Source organism: Podarcis cretensis (genome assembly GCF_951804945.1).
Source record: "Podarcis cretensis genome assembly, chromosome: 13".
NCBI classification, from domain to species: Eukaryota; Metazoa; Chordata; class Lepidosauria; order Squamata; family Lacertidae; genus Podarcis; species Podarcis cretensis.
Genome location: NC_137182.1, coordinates 40,308,721 through 40,325,768, shown reverse-complemented (window position 1 = coordinate 40,325,768; position 17,048 = coordinate 40,308,721). Strand labels below are relative to the sequence as shown.

Genomic DNA, 17,048 nt, shown 5'->3' with positions numbered 1-17,048 from the left:
CATTGCATTGGTAGGTGTTTTAAACTGCATTTCCCATGTCGTTTTGCAAAGCTTGTTTTTTTAAAAAAACAAAATCCCCACCTACCCTAAGACTAAAGCATATGATGGGACCAGGGCTTTTTTTAAAAAATGCAAAATGCTTCAACCTGCTATCTTTCCTTCCCCCTATGTACACACTTAGAGGGAGATTTAGGAGACGTATATTCTATCCAACTTTCTACTTAAATATTGCAGATCAGAAATGCTTGTATCACCCCCTATTCCTATGTTATCAAGCCCCAATCTTTAGATCTGATTATCAGATGTCAGATCACTCTCTCTGGGTGTAAATACATGCACAGACTGTGCAGCCAGTTTTCTCTTGCTAGACACAGGCGTTCAGCCCAAACAGATCAAGTCCATCCTTCATCGTCTATCGGATCTAATATATGTATTGCATATCAGATCTCTGCACCCTGCACCTCCCTTCCCCGGTTCTCCATTGTCTCCACCTCCCTGCCTGCAACCCCCCCTCTTCCCTTGCGCTCTCTCTCTCTCTCCCTCCCTCCCTCTCTCTCCCTCTCTCTCTAAGTCTGTGGGATCCCCCAATCGACCGCCTCTCATTCGCTGCGCTATCCCCCTCCCCACCGTTACCTGTTGACAGGAGCAGCACCCAGGTAGGATGGGGGCAGAGGGTGGGGGGGAGGTTGGGGTCCCGTGGGTGTGAGGATAAGGTGCAGGCACTACTTTGGGGGAAGGTGGGAAGACAGTTGTGGGGGGCAAGTTGGGGGGAAAGAGGGTGGGATGTGGGGTTCCAGGTTCTCGAGGAGTTTCTGAAGAAGTGGGGGAGTTGGAAGAGTTGCTTGAGAGGTCTTTTTGTGCATTGGGGTGGGGGGGCTAGTGCAATTTGGGGGAGGTTGGTGGGGGGTAGAAAAGGCAGCTTCTAGGGGCAGTTTTCAGGGTGTGGGGCTGGTGCAAGATGGAATCACAGGGAAAGGGCAATTCAGGCATCTCTCTTCGAGTCCGGTGGGGAATTAAGGATGTATTTGGAAAGTATGGGGGGAGAAGTGAAGGGGTAAATTGCTTAGAAGTGGGGTGGACGGTGTGGGAGAAGGGAATAAGTCAGGGGGGAGAGCAAGATGTTAGGTAATTACAGGTTATTTGCATTGATTTACATATGTGTGGGGCAGATCCTGGGGAGGAAGATCAGAGGGCAATTCTGAGAGTAGGTGAAACTGATTGAGAATTGACGAGTGAAGAGAGAAAAAAATCCACAGACATAAAAGAAATAATAAAAAAAGACAACTCAATTTAGCAAACTCATTCTATTAATATCGGTTAATAATCCAATACCAATTAATTAAAAATAACCCTCGCAGGAACGCCGGTCTCTAAAGAAACTGTCATATCAAAATGCCATTATGCTTCTGGCGATGCAATTTCCTTATTCAATTAGAATCGGCTCACTACCACACACACACACACACACAAAACCCAGCACAGTAAATGAATTCTACAGCTTTTGCCTGCGAGTCTACGGAGTTGTAAATCTTGCTGCTTGGCCCATCTACGTTCCATTACAACATGACATCGATTTGTCAATGCTTCATTTAATGTCACTTCTAACACACTGTGGGGTTTCATAAAAACAAACAAAAAACAGAAGTCACTCGCCATGCGAGCCTATATTGCCTACTCAGGAGTAAGCCCCACTGAGTTCAGTGAGACTTACTCCCAGGTAAGTATGTGCAGGATTGCAGCCTCAGTGTATGGATCTCTGAAGAGCTCAGTTCTGATGCTTCAGAGGAGGGGGGAAAGAGCCACCAGTTTTGCCCGTTGCTCCTCACTCTGTAACTTTTGACTTTCGATAAAGGAACATAAAACTTATTTTTAAAAAGATGGACAGGAGAGAGCAGATTTCCTGCATAATGTGAACAGATGCAGCTGAAAGTTCTTCCTTGGTATTTTCCAGCAAAAGAGAGAGAAAAATCCACCATTAAGCCAAAACATTCTTTTCGGTTTTACTGGGAAAGTTTCCCTTCTTTAGAGAATGGAAAGCATATAGAAAATGGGAACCAGCACAGATATTTGTGGTGTTCAGTTTACACCCATAACGTGTGAAGGAAGGCGAAATGTGTGGCTCTCTAAACAAACATTGGACTCAGGAACCAGCTGTAAGGAATCAGAAATCAGCCTGCCTGGTTAGAACACATTTAAGGGCTCTCTCTTAGGAAAACGATGACTGGGGAAGGGTCACAGTCAAAGAGCATAAATTTACACTTGGTGTGGACAGAGAAAAATTCTCTCTCCCTCATAACACGTGAATTTGGGATTATCCAGTAAAATTGATGTGGAAAAGATCAGGGTACAGGAAACATTTCTTAACACGATGTGTAATTGGTTTATGGCATTTGTTGTCACAGGATGTAGTGGTTGTGGTCTGGGGCTTAGACCGCTTTAAAGGGGGATGAGAAAATTTCATGGGGGGTGTTGATTGTTCCCTCTAATAGTTAACTTGGGATTGGAGCCACTGAGGATAGAGGGGGGATTTTCACATGCTTGCAGAAGTACCCCCACAAAAAAACTTTTGTAAAAATAAATAAATCCCTAGATGGAGGGTGGGGAGGGCTTAAAACAATCCGTTAAGGGCTGAGCATGCTCAGTAACCATGGAATGGTTGCTGCTGGCATCCTTCTGTCTCGAGAGACAATGGAGTGTGCCTTCAAACCGTTGCGCTAGCAGCACCAAAGTGACCTCCCAGGAAACAAGCCTGAGCTGGGCTGCCCCAGACGGCAAGACCCCTCTTTTGGCCTCATTGATGTGGTCCAAAGGAAAGCAGGGCAATAGGTTTGGCACCAGCTTGGCTGCAGGAGATGCCGGAAGGTGTACAAGGCACCACCCAACCATCTTAGGGATTCCTCTCTGGATTTGTGTAGGATTTACTCCCTAGCCTTTTCGTCTCCTGAAGACATCCTGCAAAGCAGCAGAGGTTTGGGATCGTAGCTTTTCTTCTTCTAGATGGGCTACCTTCCCAGGTTGAGAAAATCAGAGGGTGGAATGGAGTGCCCTGGTGGGAGGCATGGCTGGCTAGCACCCTAAGCAGGAGTACTCTTGCTAGGTGAAGATTCACTGGAACACTTTGCTGTATGTCCCACTCATTGATGGCTGTCAGTCAAGGTGGGCTGAAAAGGTAAAGGGACCCCTGACCATTAGATCCAGTCGTGACTGACTCTGGGGTTGCGGCGCTCATCTCGCTTTATTGACCGGGGGAGCCGGCATACAGCTTCCGGGTCAAGTGGCCAGCATGACTAAGCCGCTTCTGGCAAACCACAGCAGCGCACAGAAATGCTGTTTACCTTCCTGCCGGAGCGGTACCTATTTATCTACTTGTACTTTGACGTGCTTTTGAACTGCTAGGTTGGCAGGAGCAGGGAGCTCACCCCATCGCGGGGATTCAAACCACCAACGTTCTGATTGGCAAGTCCTAGGCTCTGTGGTTTAACCCACAGTACCACCCGCGTCCCAAGGTGGGCTAAATGGAACCACAATAGTCAGAAGAGGCACTATGCCCCTGACTACTACCTGCTAGGAGTTTGCTAAGGGTGCTGGGAATTGTAGCTCTGTGGTGGGTGAACCAGAGTTCCCAGGATTCTGTGGGGGAAGTAATGTGGTGTGTACGCATCCTTCAACCGCTGCACAAACCTGGGCACACTTACCTGAGAGCGACGGCCCCATGAAACTTACCGTACTTCTGAGTAATTAGACATAGAATTGTGTTCCACATCAGCCTACATCTGGTGCTCACGGTGGAATAATGAATCAAAATAAACATCTCTTTCCATCCTCCACAGCTGACTGCACCTCCAATGACCGTCCGACGTGGAGAACGTGCTCCAGTCCCTATCCGGGAACATATGGCCATTGATGTGTCCCCAGGGCCAATCCGGCCCATTGCCCAAATCTCTGCCTATTTCCCACATCCTGGGCTGGAGGGAGTGTTGGCGACACGAGACAGAATGAGGGGTCAAGGGGCTGCGGCCATGCCCCCTGGAACCGGGGAAGGAGACTCGGCGGACGGAGACGATTCTGATGACAGCAGTGAGTATGAACCCTCTCTTCCATGCCTTTGAAGGGGAGAGGACCCAGGTGTTCTGGATCAAACCATCTATTCATTCCATGGGGGGTGGAGAGGGGTATAGGCGGCCTGAACCACATATCTGATGCATGCATGTTCACACATGCAGACTCTCTCTCACTCACTCACTCACACTGGCTGTCATCTTACGCACCAGCTCGCTTGCCTTTGCACATTTTTACAGCCACACACGTGAACAAGAGAGAGTGGCTGCATACACACCACCTGCCTAATTTCACTGAAAGCACATTTACCCAGGATTCTTTGGGGGAAAGCCATGTGCTTTAAATGTTGAGTGAATGTGCAGCTAGTAGCTCTGTCTTATGTGCATACGTACAGAAGAGTCTCAAACCAAAACAAGCACAAATTTGAGACATTTTCATACATATAAATATCCATAAATTTTTCACATACTGTCACCCAGGGCTTCACTACAAGAGTCCTGCCAGCCACTTTTTTATACCTATATTTTCTCTCCCACACACTTATGGTACTTCCTTAGACACTATCTTTTACCTGCATCTGAGAACGTAAGTCTTGCATTTTGTCACAATCCATTTCATGCAGCGGTTCTCAGAAACACCAAGCCTTTCAGATGATCTATACCTCCCAGCCCTCCCATATCACAAACACACGCTTGCCTAAATTTTACACAAGAATTCCCACTCAGAAGGGGTGCCCCCTAGAACCTCCTTTACATGTAGAGTTAATATATTGAGAGGGCTCTTGTGACCAGCCCTGTTTTCACCACACAATGACTCAGCAGCAATCACATCACCTGGTGGGAAAGTTCTCCCTTGCACTCTCACTCACAGCCTTGCCATGCAGACGCTCATTCTCCCTCTCTGCTTTCTTGTATACACACATCAAGGCATTCCTGACACACTGACCTGCGAAAGGAAGCCCCACTGACCTTACTTCTGGACTTACCTCTGAAGATAGGGATGCAGGTGGCGCTGTGGTCTAAACCACTGAGCCTCTTGGGCTTGCTGATCAGAAAGTTGGCAGTTTGAATTCCTGCAACAGAGTAAGCTCCCATTGCTCCGCCCCAGCTCCTGCCAACCTAGCAGTTCGAAAGCATGCCAGTGCAAGTAGATAAAGAGGTACCACTGCAGCGGGAAGGTAAACAGCGTTTCCGTGCGCTCTGCCTTCTGTCACAGTGTCCCGTTGCACCAGAAGTGGTTTAGTCATGCTGGCCACATGACCCAGAAAGCTGTCTGTGAACAAACGCTGGCTCCCTCGGCCTGAAAGTGAGATGAGCGCTGCACCCCATAGTCGCCTTTGACTGGACTTAACCATCCAGAGGTCATTTACCTTTACTTTTTACCTCTGAAGAAGCATGGATAGGATTGTGCTGCATATCTCCTGTCTTAGTAATACAAGTTGTGCAACAAGGCTGCCAACTTAAGAAGACTCCTTTGGAAGTCGGAAAAATGACCGAGGCCAACATGACTTACTTCAGTCAATGTGCTGAGATTCAGGCCAGGGTTTGAGATACTTCAGTGCTCACATAGGTACACTCTTGGTATACTCACATAGGTACACACCTGTGCTCTTCTTCACACACAGGTTTGTGTTCTCTCTCTCTCTCATATGTACACCTCCCCACAACTATTTATCGCAAACAAATTTTCTCAGTTCTCACACAGGCGAAACTCCAAATATTTGCCTTCATATCATTATAGGGCTAGGAGTCCCCATCCATCACAAAGATCCTATGGCAGTAAGATTGGGGTCTGGAGAACAGAAGTAATGCTCAAGTCAAGGGCTGGCAATCTTTCTTCAGCTTGAGGGCCACATTCGCCTGTAGGCAACCTACCAGGGGCTGTGTGCCAGTGGCTACTTGGGGCAACAGTTTGGCTCTTCCAGCCACATCACACAAAACACATATATCTTTCCATCCTGGCCCCTGAGTTGCTATCTCAGTTCAAAGATACATTCCAGCCAGGCAAAAGCAGGATGGACTGGGGAAGGTGTGGTCTGGGGAGACGGGGCTTAGCCTGGGAAGTGTCCCGAGGGCCAGACAGCGCAGCCTGGAGGGCCGCCATTTGTTTATTTATTGAATTTGCATGCCATCCTTCATCCGTAGATTTCAGGGAGGTTCGCAACATAAAAAAAGTAAAAACACAATACATAATAAAAACAAGAACAAACAACAACACAAACCAATAACACCCCCCATGCACCTACACCTGAGATTCCCCAGCCCCTGACTTAGTGGTTAAACCTGCCAGACAGATTTGGCTTTGTTTAAGTAACAGGCACAGGTGATGTGTTGCCATAGGAATTAACGGTTGGAGAGCCTTCCGAGTCTCCGTAAGAACATTTTGTGTGCATCCAGTCCCTAGAAGTCTTGATGGGGGAGCAAGATCCATTGCAGTGTTAAAGCTGTGAAACGTGGGCCCTAAACCATGGAGCAAACCTTGGTTCCAACTCTGCTGAGTCAGAAGAGATCTACACCAGGAGCCCAGGTTGGGACGACATCTGAGTGAAATCAAAGCTTAGCTTGGTGCAGCAGCATGCAGAAAGAGCTGGGCGGAGCCAAGCAGCTGCAATCTCCTCTCTCAGTCGGCAGCACAGTTGTCCGTTTGCACTAAGCCGTGACTTGGCTTAGCATGGCAGGCAAACCAAGCCACCACGTTGTACACACCACAGCCTCAGCAGTCATCGAGAAGCACTCTGGTGCAGAGAGCAGAAGCTTTTTGCTCCCATATGGTGCCTATTCACAAGAGACGCACACAGAGATGCATGAAGGAACACAGTCACACACTTCTGGGGACAAGCTCGCACATGACAAATGGCTCGCTCAGCCACCTTCCCTAACGAAAACAAACCCACACAAACTGACACCCTCACTGACACAACAGCTTGCCTTTAAGAGAGAGACGGTTTCGTATTCTCGTCTACGCATGTGCACACAACACACTTGCATGCAAGCAAGCTCGTAGAGTTGCATGTGTAGTTACACACACCAGAAAGGAGGGAGGGAAGGAAAGGAAAGGCGGAGGGGTGGAAGGATGAATGGAACGGGGTGGTGGTGGTAAGGGAGAGCCAGAGTGGAGGAAGACAGAAAGGAAGATGGATAGATCAAGGCAGAGGGATGGGTGGATGGATGGATGGATGGATGGATGGATGGGAAGAGACAGAAGGGCAGAAAGGTAAAATGTCCACGCCAGAGGATGGATGGATTTGGATGGACAGAAAGCAATTTATGAACCAGTGCATGTAAAGATGCACCCAGATGGAAAGAAGCAGGGACAAATCTGTAGGTGGACTGACACATAAGCTCATTTCACACAGTCTTCCAACCATGCAGCCTGGCTGCGTTAAGTGGAGGAGCAGCAGGATTGCACCGCTCTCCCTGTTCCCCAGCTCCATGTGTTCCCCAGCTCTTTGTGCACAGAGCTACAAGTGTACCACTTGCACACCACAGGCTCTCTGTCCATGCAGCCTGCTTCTCTCTGACTGTGCGGGGAACACCTGTGCTTGTATGACTTGCACGCGTGTAGGCTGTTCTGTGTGCCCAGAACAGAGGTATACAGCGGCTGGAGATGCAGACACAAGCATGGTCCTCATTTCGACTTTGTGGGTGGAAAACTGTGTGCGAAAGGGATCTGCAGCTAAAGACCAATAATGTAAGTAAGATGCATGGAGTAGGTAGAAGCCTACTTTTTTGTCACACCAGGTTTCTACCCTAAAATATATGGAGTACTACAGCTGCTCCCTATTCACCTGAGATCAGAAGGTAGGCCATGCAGGTTCAAAGGGTGTGATCACGCGACTCCCAGGCAAGGTCCAACTCTGTGCTCAGAGATCTGCCCTGGTTGCTGATTTGATACCAGGCCAGGTTCAAGGTGTTATTATTAGTATACAAAGGCCTTAACAACTTGCTTTACCTATGAGATCCCCTTACCCCATATATTCCCACTCAGCCACTTCAATTGGTGGAACTGGCACAGCTACAGGTGCCACAGAATGCCCATTCAGCAGGGGTAAGAAATTTGATTGTTTAATGCACTTTGGAACTCCCCGTCTATTGAGATCAAGCAGGTGCCTTCACTTCTACACTTTTCGGCACCTGCTAAAAACATTCTTGCTTACCTCAGATGCTTAGAAAGCTGAGGTAATTTTAATCTGTTTCAGTGTTTTAACTTTTGTATGTTTTAAAGCAGGGCTGTGAATTTTTCTCCATTTTATTGTTTTATCTTTTTGTAGACTGCTTTGAGGGTTGTTGTTGCTTTTACATACAAGTACTATATAAATTTTATTAAATAAATACATAAATGCTAAGAACTTTCCACTGCTGTAAAAAAAAAAGAACACACACACACACACACACACACACACACCACTTTTCCTAGACCTGATGGTTGTTAAGACGGAATCAGAACTATATGGGTTATGTCTGATAAAGTATACCAATGGGAAGTGAGTTCGGCAGGGTTTACTGTACTCAGGATATAGGGCTCTGATGCACTGCTCAGCCCCTTTGATTCTCCCCTCCCCTGAGCAGAAGCAAAATAAATTATGCATACTTAGGTAAATTGGCCTAACCGGCATGATTTATGCAGGTCGCAGCATAACATCCCAGTTTTATTAGTGCCTGGGTTATCTGGGAGAGGTAGGGTTTTGATTATTATTTTTTTGATCTCAGAGAAAATAGCTGCATCTACATGCCAGCTGGCTGACAGATGACTTCTACACAAACCTATATTGGTGAGCAGTGCAGAAAGGTAGACAGGTAATATAGGCAGATGGAGGGAGCTCAATATGCAGGCAGATTGTGAGTATGATTACAAGGAAGAGAGAGGAAAAAGAAAATTCAGATGCGACTGACTGATTCCTTTTCTTCATTCTGTTTGGCACCCGATTCCTTTCCTAGCATCGCTTGGGACTCTTGAATTTGACATTCTCTATGATCCTGAAAACTGCACCCTTGACTGCACCATCCTACGGGCCAAGGTAATGATGGCAATCTGGCAAAGTGCCCCAAAAACAACTGCTCTCCTGCAAATGGATGATGCTTTTTGATTCCGACCCGCAGGCTTTCTGCATTCTGTGTCTCGTTTTCACAACAGAGGGACATGATTTAATAAGAGAGGCCACACAAGGAGGGGAAATCTCATTATGGAGCCAGCACTGCTCATTTTCAGTCTGTTTCCTTTCTCTCGCCTGCATCTCAACCCGTTCCTTCTCCTCCAAGCCTCTGGAAAGTAGAGAGGTTCACTCAAAGGCCCACCTCTCTCACACAAACCCCCGCGGACTTCAGCCGGCTCTGTTTGCACAACCCCTACCCTCACATACATGCCAACAAACACAAGCCCCCTCTCCCCTGCCAGCTGGTGGGCTTGCAGCATCTTCAAGCACCTCGGCGACGCGCCAGGCAACCGGGTATCCGCAGGCATCTGGGGTTGCCGTGGCAACAGAGAAGGGATGGGGAAAGCAAGGGAAACAATGCGGCAGTTCAGAACCACAGCAAAAGTAACGCTTGCCCTCCATCATCATTACCCAGAGCCCCACCACCACACCTCAGGCTCCATTCCCCCCACGGCTGATGACCATTAATCCACACACCATTCTCTTCTCTCTTTGCTCCCCCACGTTGCAGGGGCTTCCTCCCAAACTATTCTGGGTGTGTTAACATGATGTGTTTTTTGTTTTTCCTGCCTTCTATATAACTGGAAGTGCCATTTTCCCTGTGGCAATCCTTCAACGAAACCAATTTAGCTTGATGCTTTAGCAGCGGCTCTGAACAGTGTTTAAGAAATCACAGCACGAAGCATTCCAAGACTCAGAATAATTTATTTTAGCCACGAGTGGCGTTGAGTCTGTGTTCCCATCAACAAAGGCAAGCCGACACTTTTATGAGGATTATTCAAGAAGGCCTCTCTGCCCGAACACTTGTCTCGTCCCACAGATTCTGCAAAGCTCACTGGGGCTCTCCCCAGAGTTCTCCTATGTTTCTTATGCCCCATAAACAACCTCACTCTAATTCTGGCTTCATACATAGAATAACTACCACACAGGGCTGCTTTTGAAGAGTGTCTAAAAACTTCTATTGGCTCAGAAGGCAGCAACTAGCTTATTATCTGGGGCAGGCATAGGCAAACTCGGCCCTCCAGATGTTTTGGGACTACAACTCCCATCATCCCTAGTTAACAGGACCAGTTGTCAGGGATGATGGGAGTTGTAGTCCCAAAACAACTGGAGGGCCGGGTTTGCCTATGCCTGATCTAGGTTGAGGTGCCTAGAGCATAATATTATTATACCAGTGCTATATCTATATCACTGGCTCCCTATTCATTTGCAGACCTGATTTAGAGTGCAAGTCTTAACCTTTAAGTCCCTAAATCAGGGATGGGGAAACAGTGGCCTACCAGATGTTGTTGTTCAGCTCCCATCACATCCAGCCAACATGGCTAGTCATCAGGGATGATGGGAGTTGTAGTCCTTCAGCATTGGGGTGAGGGCACAGATACCCCCTTCTCTGCTGAACCTGCAATTGGGACTTCCTCCTCCCCTCCTGCTTGGACATGTGGCTCAGCAGCTGAAACCCTGATCTCTGTCCCTTACCCTGGCATCTGAAATACAGTGGAAGAGAAGGAACACCAGGCAAAGCTAAGTATTGGGCAGCCCATAAGACCACCTCATTGCTTGCTTTTAGTCAAGCAGCAGAGACCTGGCTTCTTAAGCATTTGTATGGAAGAAACAATACAAATTGTTTTGCATTACTGAGGTATCAGCTCATTTTAAAAAATATCTATCTATCTGCTACAGGTTTGCTTTGCCGTTGCTTGTGTTTTGGTTGTTTCTATTTCTTTGTTATGTTAACGACCTCAGAGGTCTGTCCATGGAAAAGTGGGATGTTAGCCAAGGCATTCAAAACATTTATACTGTAAGTCAAGATATGCAGTAGAAACACTGTGCATAAGGTCAAGACAACTGTCACACTTCTTCCTGCTTCTTGTGTAGGAGTGTGGTCATGTGTGCAACAGTCGAAGGACTGCGTGTCTGAGAAAAAAGCATGAAGCATTCTCTTGAGATGTTAATGAAATGTATAAGGACAATATTTTGTTTAAAGGGGAGCTGATCACTGTCTTCTTATTCTCAGGGTCTGAAACCGATGGATTTCAATGGCCTGGCTGACCCCTATGTCAAACTGCACCTTCTGCCCGGAGCCTGCAAGGTAAACATGGCTTCAGATTCGCCTCCACTTTCACTGTCTCACAGTTCCTGAGCCTAGCACTATCCAATATACACATGCACAACTACCACCACCATGCAGAGAAAAGATGAGGTGTGTAACCAAGCTGGAGATATTGTGTCCCTATAGAACAGGAGGAAGGCAGTGTTTCTCAGGCCCCATCAGTGCCAAACATTTAAAGCAGTATCATACCATTTTATACAGACTTCACTTCCTCCAAAGAATCCTGAGAACTGTAGTTAAAGGTACTGAGTGTTGTTAGGTGACCCCTGTTCCCCCCACAGAGCTACAATTCCCAGAGTTCACTTAACCCATGCATCTATACCTCCAGTAGGTTCTGCTCCCAGGTCAACACAGAGCAGCGACAAATAGGTTGAAGGACAGTTCCCCCATTTCTTTGTAGCTAAGCAGAGTAGGTCATGCAGCCGGCCACTCACTCCCAACATCCAGGGAGAAAGAGATGGAGCAAGCCAGAGCTGTAGACTAAGCCACATCAGGCAAATATGAGAAACCAGACTATTCTATTGCAGGCTCTTTAAAATACATCCAGTAAAGCACAGTTTGGAAAGGGGGCTATCAGGAATTATCAGGAGAGAATAAATAGAAAGACATTGATAATTCCATGCCTCCATTCTCCTGTTTCCAGCCTAGGATACAGGTACACCTCTGGTCTTACTTGAATATTCTGCTCTTCCATTCCAATGCCTCCCCGCCCCCCAAAAAACCTCCTCCTCCCCAGGCGAACAAACTGAAAACACGAACCCAGCACAACACTCTCAACCCTGTGTGGAATGAGGCTCTGACTTACATTGGAATAACAGCTGAGGATATGGCCCGGAAAACTCTGCGGTAAGACCCCCCGCCCCCCACCCTGCCCCGCTGACTTAAAATCCCAATCTACAGGGTCCTCTTTGCTCCCTTTGGCATTCACACCCTTGGATCCTTTTTCTCTTTCTGCTTCCCAGAATCTCCGTCTGCGATGAGGACAAACTGACCCACAACGAGTTCATTGGCGAGACCCGGGTGCCCCTGAGGCGCCTCCAGCCTGGCCAGAAGAGACACTTCAATCTGTGCTTGGAAAGACAACAACCAGTGAGAGTCGGGCATAAGCCGATTGCATATCTCAAAATGAGTCAGGAATCAGGATCTATTGGTTTATTTTATGAATTGAAAAGGATCCTCAAGCACATCCTCTAGCTGCTTGTCCCCCTGTCCCAATCCCCACTAACAGCTCGCGGGCCCTCCTCTCCCTGGGACCTGCCTGAGTTTCTCCCCTGCTCTGCCAAACTCAGTGCTTTCTGCCAGTCACCAGCATCTCACAACTGATTCTTCTTCGCCAGCAGTTGGAATAGTTGTGGCGTAAAAAGCCCAGCTAACTCACGACGAGTGGAGGTGAAAAGACTTGTAGGCAGCAACCTGCCTGTAGCATATTTTATGCACATGATTTTTGTGATCCTCCAGTGGGCTAGAAGGTGTCTCAGAAGGGGCAAGGAGGGGAGATAACTCGGGATTTTAAGTGGTGAGGGTGGGTCTCCTTACTGCTCCCCAGTGACCAACAAAAGCAAAATACGTCACCTTACCAGCAAGTGTGCAGTTCCATTCTACAATTTAATACTGTTCACAGAATTCAGATTTTATGGGTGTAGTAGATTAACACATCTCTATCTTGTCACTGATTCCACCCACCCACCCCCATGCACAGGATATATTGCATTTTGATTCTATTGGGTTAATCCCTTATGCCTACAAGTCATCATACTTGTGTACCAGTCTGTACTTCCAAATGTCAAGGGAGTTTTTCCTCTCCCTCCTCTGTGCACTTGCTCACTCACTCTGTCCCTTGACTCCTCCAACTTTGCTCATGTTTCTGTTTGGAAGAGCAGGGAAAACAGATTTTTTTTCTCAATCCTCACTTCCCTCAACAGCTGGCATCCCCTTCTTCCATGACAGCAGCTCTGCGTGGCATCTCCTGTTACCTGAGAGAGGTGAGAGCGTATTCCCGCCCCCTTCCTATTCCTAGCATTATAAAACCTGTAGCTTAAGAGTGAGGAACATGAGGGCCATATTCTCTTCTAGACAACTTTTGAGGGGGTTACATGCCAGAGCTAAAAGTGGACAGAGCAACAAATGTGAATTTTACCTCTGTACAGTTTCAACAAACACACACTTTACACGCCCTTTTTACCCTCAATCCAAGCAGGCAGGAACCATTATCTGAGTTCAAGGACTTATTCCAGCCAGGCAAAAACACCCAAGGAAGATGCAAATCAGGGGTGGTGTTTGACCCTGGATAAGGGTCCCAAAGACCAGATACAGAAGCTTGAAGACCCACATTTGGTCCCCGCTGTGATGTATCTCTTGATACAATTTATTTATATAATTAGGGCCCAGAACTTAAGCCTGTCAAGCAGGCTCTTTCCCCCAAATATTGTGAAGAAAAGCTGTATGGTCCACTGCAGCAAAGTGATTACAACGTTGGGCTAGGAGTGGAGGGCCCCAGTTTTTTAATTCCAATTTCAACCATTTAAAAAAATTATCATGGAGACTTCCAGTCAACACCTCTCAACCTAAGCTACCTCACAAGGTTGTTGGGAGGAGAAAAAGCAGGGTGGGGGGGGGGGGGGAGGGTAAACATGTACTTTGGGTATTTTTAGTATTTTACCCTGCTATCATGCTCACCCTCAGACACATCTTTCTTCTAAACCACTTCAGAGGTTTATTAATTACTACTACTACTACTACAGTCAAGTGGTATATTCATTTTGTGACATAAATAGGGTCGAGTCAGAAATAAGTTGCCAGGCTGAAATTTTGGGCAAGCGAAGTGGATAGTGGGCCTGACAGGATAGAGGATCAAGTCAATGTTAACAGGCAGTGTGCCAGGGAAATGCCAGGGAGAGCTGCCTGCCAAGGATGGGTGAAGGAGGCCCAAGAGGCCTTCTGAAGCCTTAACCTGGGGTGTCAAAATGCCCAGGGCCAGCCCTGACAGGCTGCCAAGGTTTGTTTTTGGGAGGCTGCTGGGTGGATATTTTGCACAAAAGCGCTCCATGCTCTTTTCTTTTCCTTGCTCCATAGCTAGAACCCCCAGCCGGCTGGGCCCTGGAAGAAAGGGGTCGTATCCTGCTCGCCCTCACGTACATCTCCGAGCATCGTGGATTGCTGGTGTCTATTCTTCGCTGTGCCCACTTAGCTGCCATGGATGTGTGTGGATACTCAGACCCTTATGTAAAAACGTGAGGAATTGCGCTTACACTTGGCCCTAAGAGAGAGGCCTACCCTTTCCTTAGCCTGCAGGCATATTCAGAAGACTAAAAGAAAAAAAAGGAAACCCCATTTTTAGGAAAGCTTTCAGGGATTGTTTTTAATGACCCTGGAATTAACTTCATTACAGTGCTGTGTCTATGTAATCATTTTGCATTTTCTTCTATATTTCCGGCAATTTGAGTGTACAATATAATGTTCTGCAGCTGTACGGTGGTGGTTTTTAGCACTTGCATGCAGAATTTTAAGGGTGGCTTGCAGCCTTTCGGGGGAAGGAGACAGAAAGGAAGACGACAAATAGTCTAGACAAACAGGCTCAGTCCCCGTTGCTGTTTTGGCAGGTACCTGAGGCCAGATGTAGAGAAGAAGTCAAAGCATAAAACAACCGTGAAGAAGAAGACGCTGAACCCAGAATATAATGAGGTGATGAAAGAAGGACGAGTGAAGTAACTGCATGTTCTGAGACTTGGGAGGCAGTCAGAGCGAGGAGAGGTTGAAGAGCCAACATGCTTCAATAATTCTAATTCTGTCTCTTTTCTGTGCCCAACAGGACTTTTTCTACGAGATCGAACAGTCAGAGCTTGGTCAGAAATCCCTGGAGATAACAGTTTGGGATTACGACATTGGGAAATCTAACGACTTCATCGGTGAGAAGAGCGAGAGGAGGTGGTGGCCGGGTTACAAAATGTGGATATGCCTTCTGGGACCCTCAACCAACGTCATAGATTTATAAAGTGCCATTTCTTGTGGGCGGCTGTCTCTATGATAAGATTTGCAGATGCCTCGCCAAATTAAAGCTCCCAAAATTCTTTGCTAGAGAAGTCACAACACCAAAACTGGTATAAAACAAACAGAGGCATGCCCACTATTTCACAGGATGTCCCATGAGGGGGATCCCTGTGCTTCAGGGTAGAAGGCGCTATTTGCAAACATCAAGAACCAATTTATCTTTCCTTTACAGGTGGGGTGACCCTCGGTCTAGGGGCCCCTGGAGAATGCCGACAGCACTGGCTCTCATGCCTTCAGACCCCCGACTGCCGCCTTGAGCACTGGCACACGCTCACCAACGAGCTCCCAGAATCCTCCACTTTCGGCCCCTGAGAAGCCACCTCAATTGCCTATATAGAGTTGCATCCTCCCACCTTGCCTGCCTGCCAAAAAAAAGGGAGGGGCACAGCACCAGAGGCCCCTCCTTTGCACGAGGATGTTTGCACGTTTTGAAAATTACTTGTCGTTGGTGTCCATTTATATTACGCTCTAGGGAAGGGCTTAAATGGAATGAATCGCCTCTTCTGGTTCCGTGTGTTTTAAGGCATTGGGAAGTGGGAGGTGGTCATAGCCGAGTGGAGGAGCCCAGGAAGAACAGGAGGAGCCCAGGAAGACACTTGTAGAAAAAGAATTTGAATCAATGAAAAGTCACAGAAATAATTATCCGTTCTCTTCCTCTCTTAACACCTGTCTTTCCAAGCTGTCCATCGCTCAGAAATCCCACTACTTTCAAACCAAGGCTTAGCTGGGATTTTAAAGGACAAGATATTTGCTGGCACACAAAATTTGAAGCATCGGTTTTGAGTTCTTTTTCTTTTTTAAAGCATGTTAAAAACCCACTTCCCCATATGGAATTTCTTTCAGCGGTCCAAAATATATTTCACTCTGCTTTCCACACCAGCTCCTTTCCCTGCTCAACTTAACCTCAGAGTGCCAAACAGAATTTATACTCCTAAACTGCTGGGGGGGGGGACACTCTTGTTTATTGTCTCTGGAACTTCCTGCATGGATTATAGCGGCATTCATCTGGCACACTTCTTCCTGCTAACTCATTTTTAGAGGCCTGACAAAACTGTTTATCCCTTGTTAAGAGACTCTGCAGTCTCTCTTGTTACAAACAAGGCTGACCCCACCACCACCCAAGCAGTTTTAAAAACAAGGTTGCAGGAAATTATTGTGCTGTTAATTCTTGCTTCCATTTCTGTCAGAAAGCTCAAATCACTGGAGGCGATCTAGGGAGAGAGCAATCTTAACAGCGGGCTGCCCAGCCTCCTCTTAAAAGGCTTCCAGGAAGGGAAGCACCTCATCTCTGGGCAACTGGGGTCCCCATTGTGGAACTGCTATTTCTATGTAAAAGTTTCTCCTAATCTTCAGCCAGCACCTGCTCTTCCTGTAACTTAAGCCCATCACATCCAGTGACAGTTCTGCACTCTGGTGCAGCAGATCAAGTCTTCTATGTAAGACCCCTTTAGGTATCTGAAAGGTGCTTTCTTCTCCAGGCTAAACATACCCAGTTCCTTCAACCTTTCCTCATAGGGATTGTTTTCCATACATTTAACCACCTTCACTGCCCTTCTCTGAACCCATTCCAGCTTGTTCTTATAGTGTAGCATCCACAAATGGACAAAGTACCCCGGATGAAGTCCAACTAGCACAGAATAAAGTGGAACTATTACTTCTCATGTCTTGAAAATGACGGCT

General features: G+C 47.2%; 1 protein-coding gene across 1 annotated transcript; it reads left to right on the top strand.

The window, feature by feature from the left end:
• The first annotated feature begins 404 nt into the window (after positions 1–404).
• On the top strand, positions 405–17,010 carry DOC2A (double C2 domain alpha). Its single transcript, XM_079951374.1, has 11 exons — positions 405–656; positions 3,831–4,077; positions 8,997–9,076; positions 11,226–11,300; positions 12,058–12,167; positions 12,284–12,410; positions 13,244–13,303; positions 14,394–14,551; positions 14,921–15,002; positions 15,130–15,226; positions 15,541–17,010. Exons 1-11 carry the CDS (start codon positions 429–431, stop codon positions 15,678–15,680), a joined length of 1,404 nt encoding a protein of 467 aa, XP_079807500.1. The 5' UTR covers positions 405–428; the 3' UTR covers positions 15,681–17,010.
• Positions 17,011–17,048: the final 38 nt, after the last annotated feature.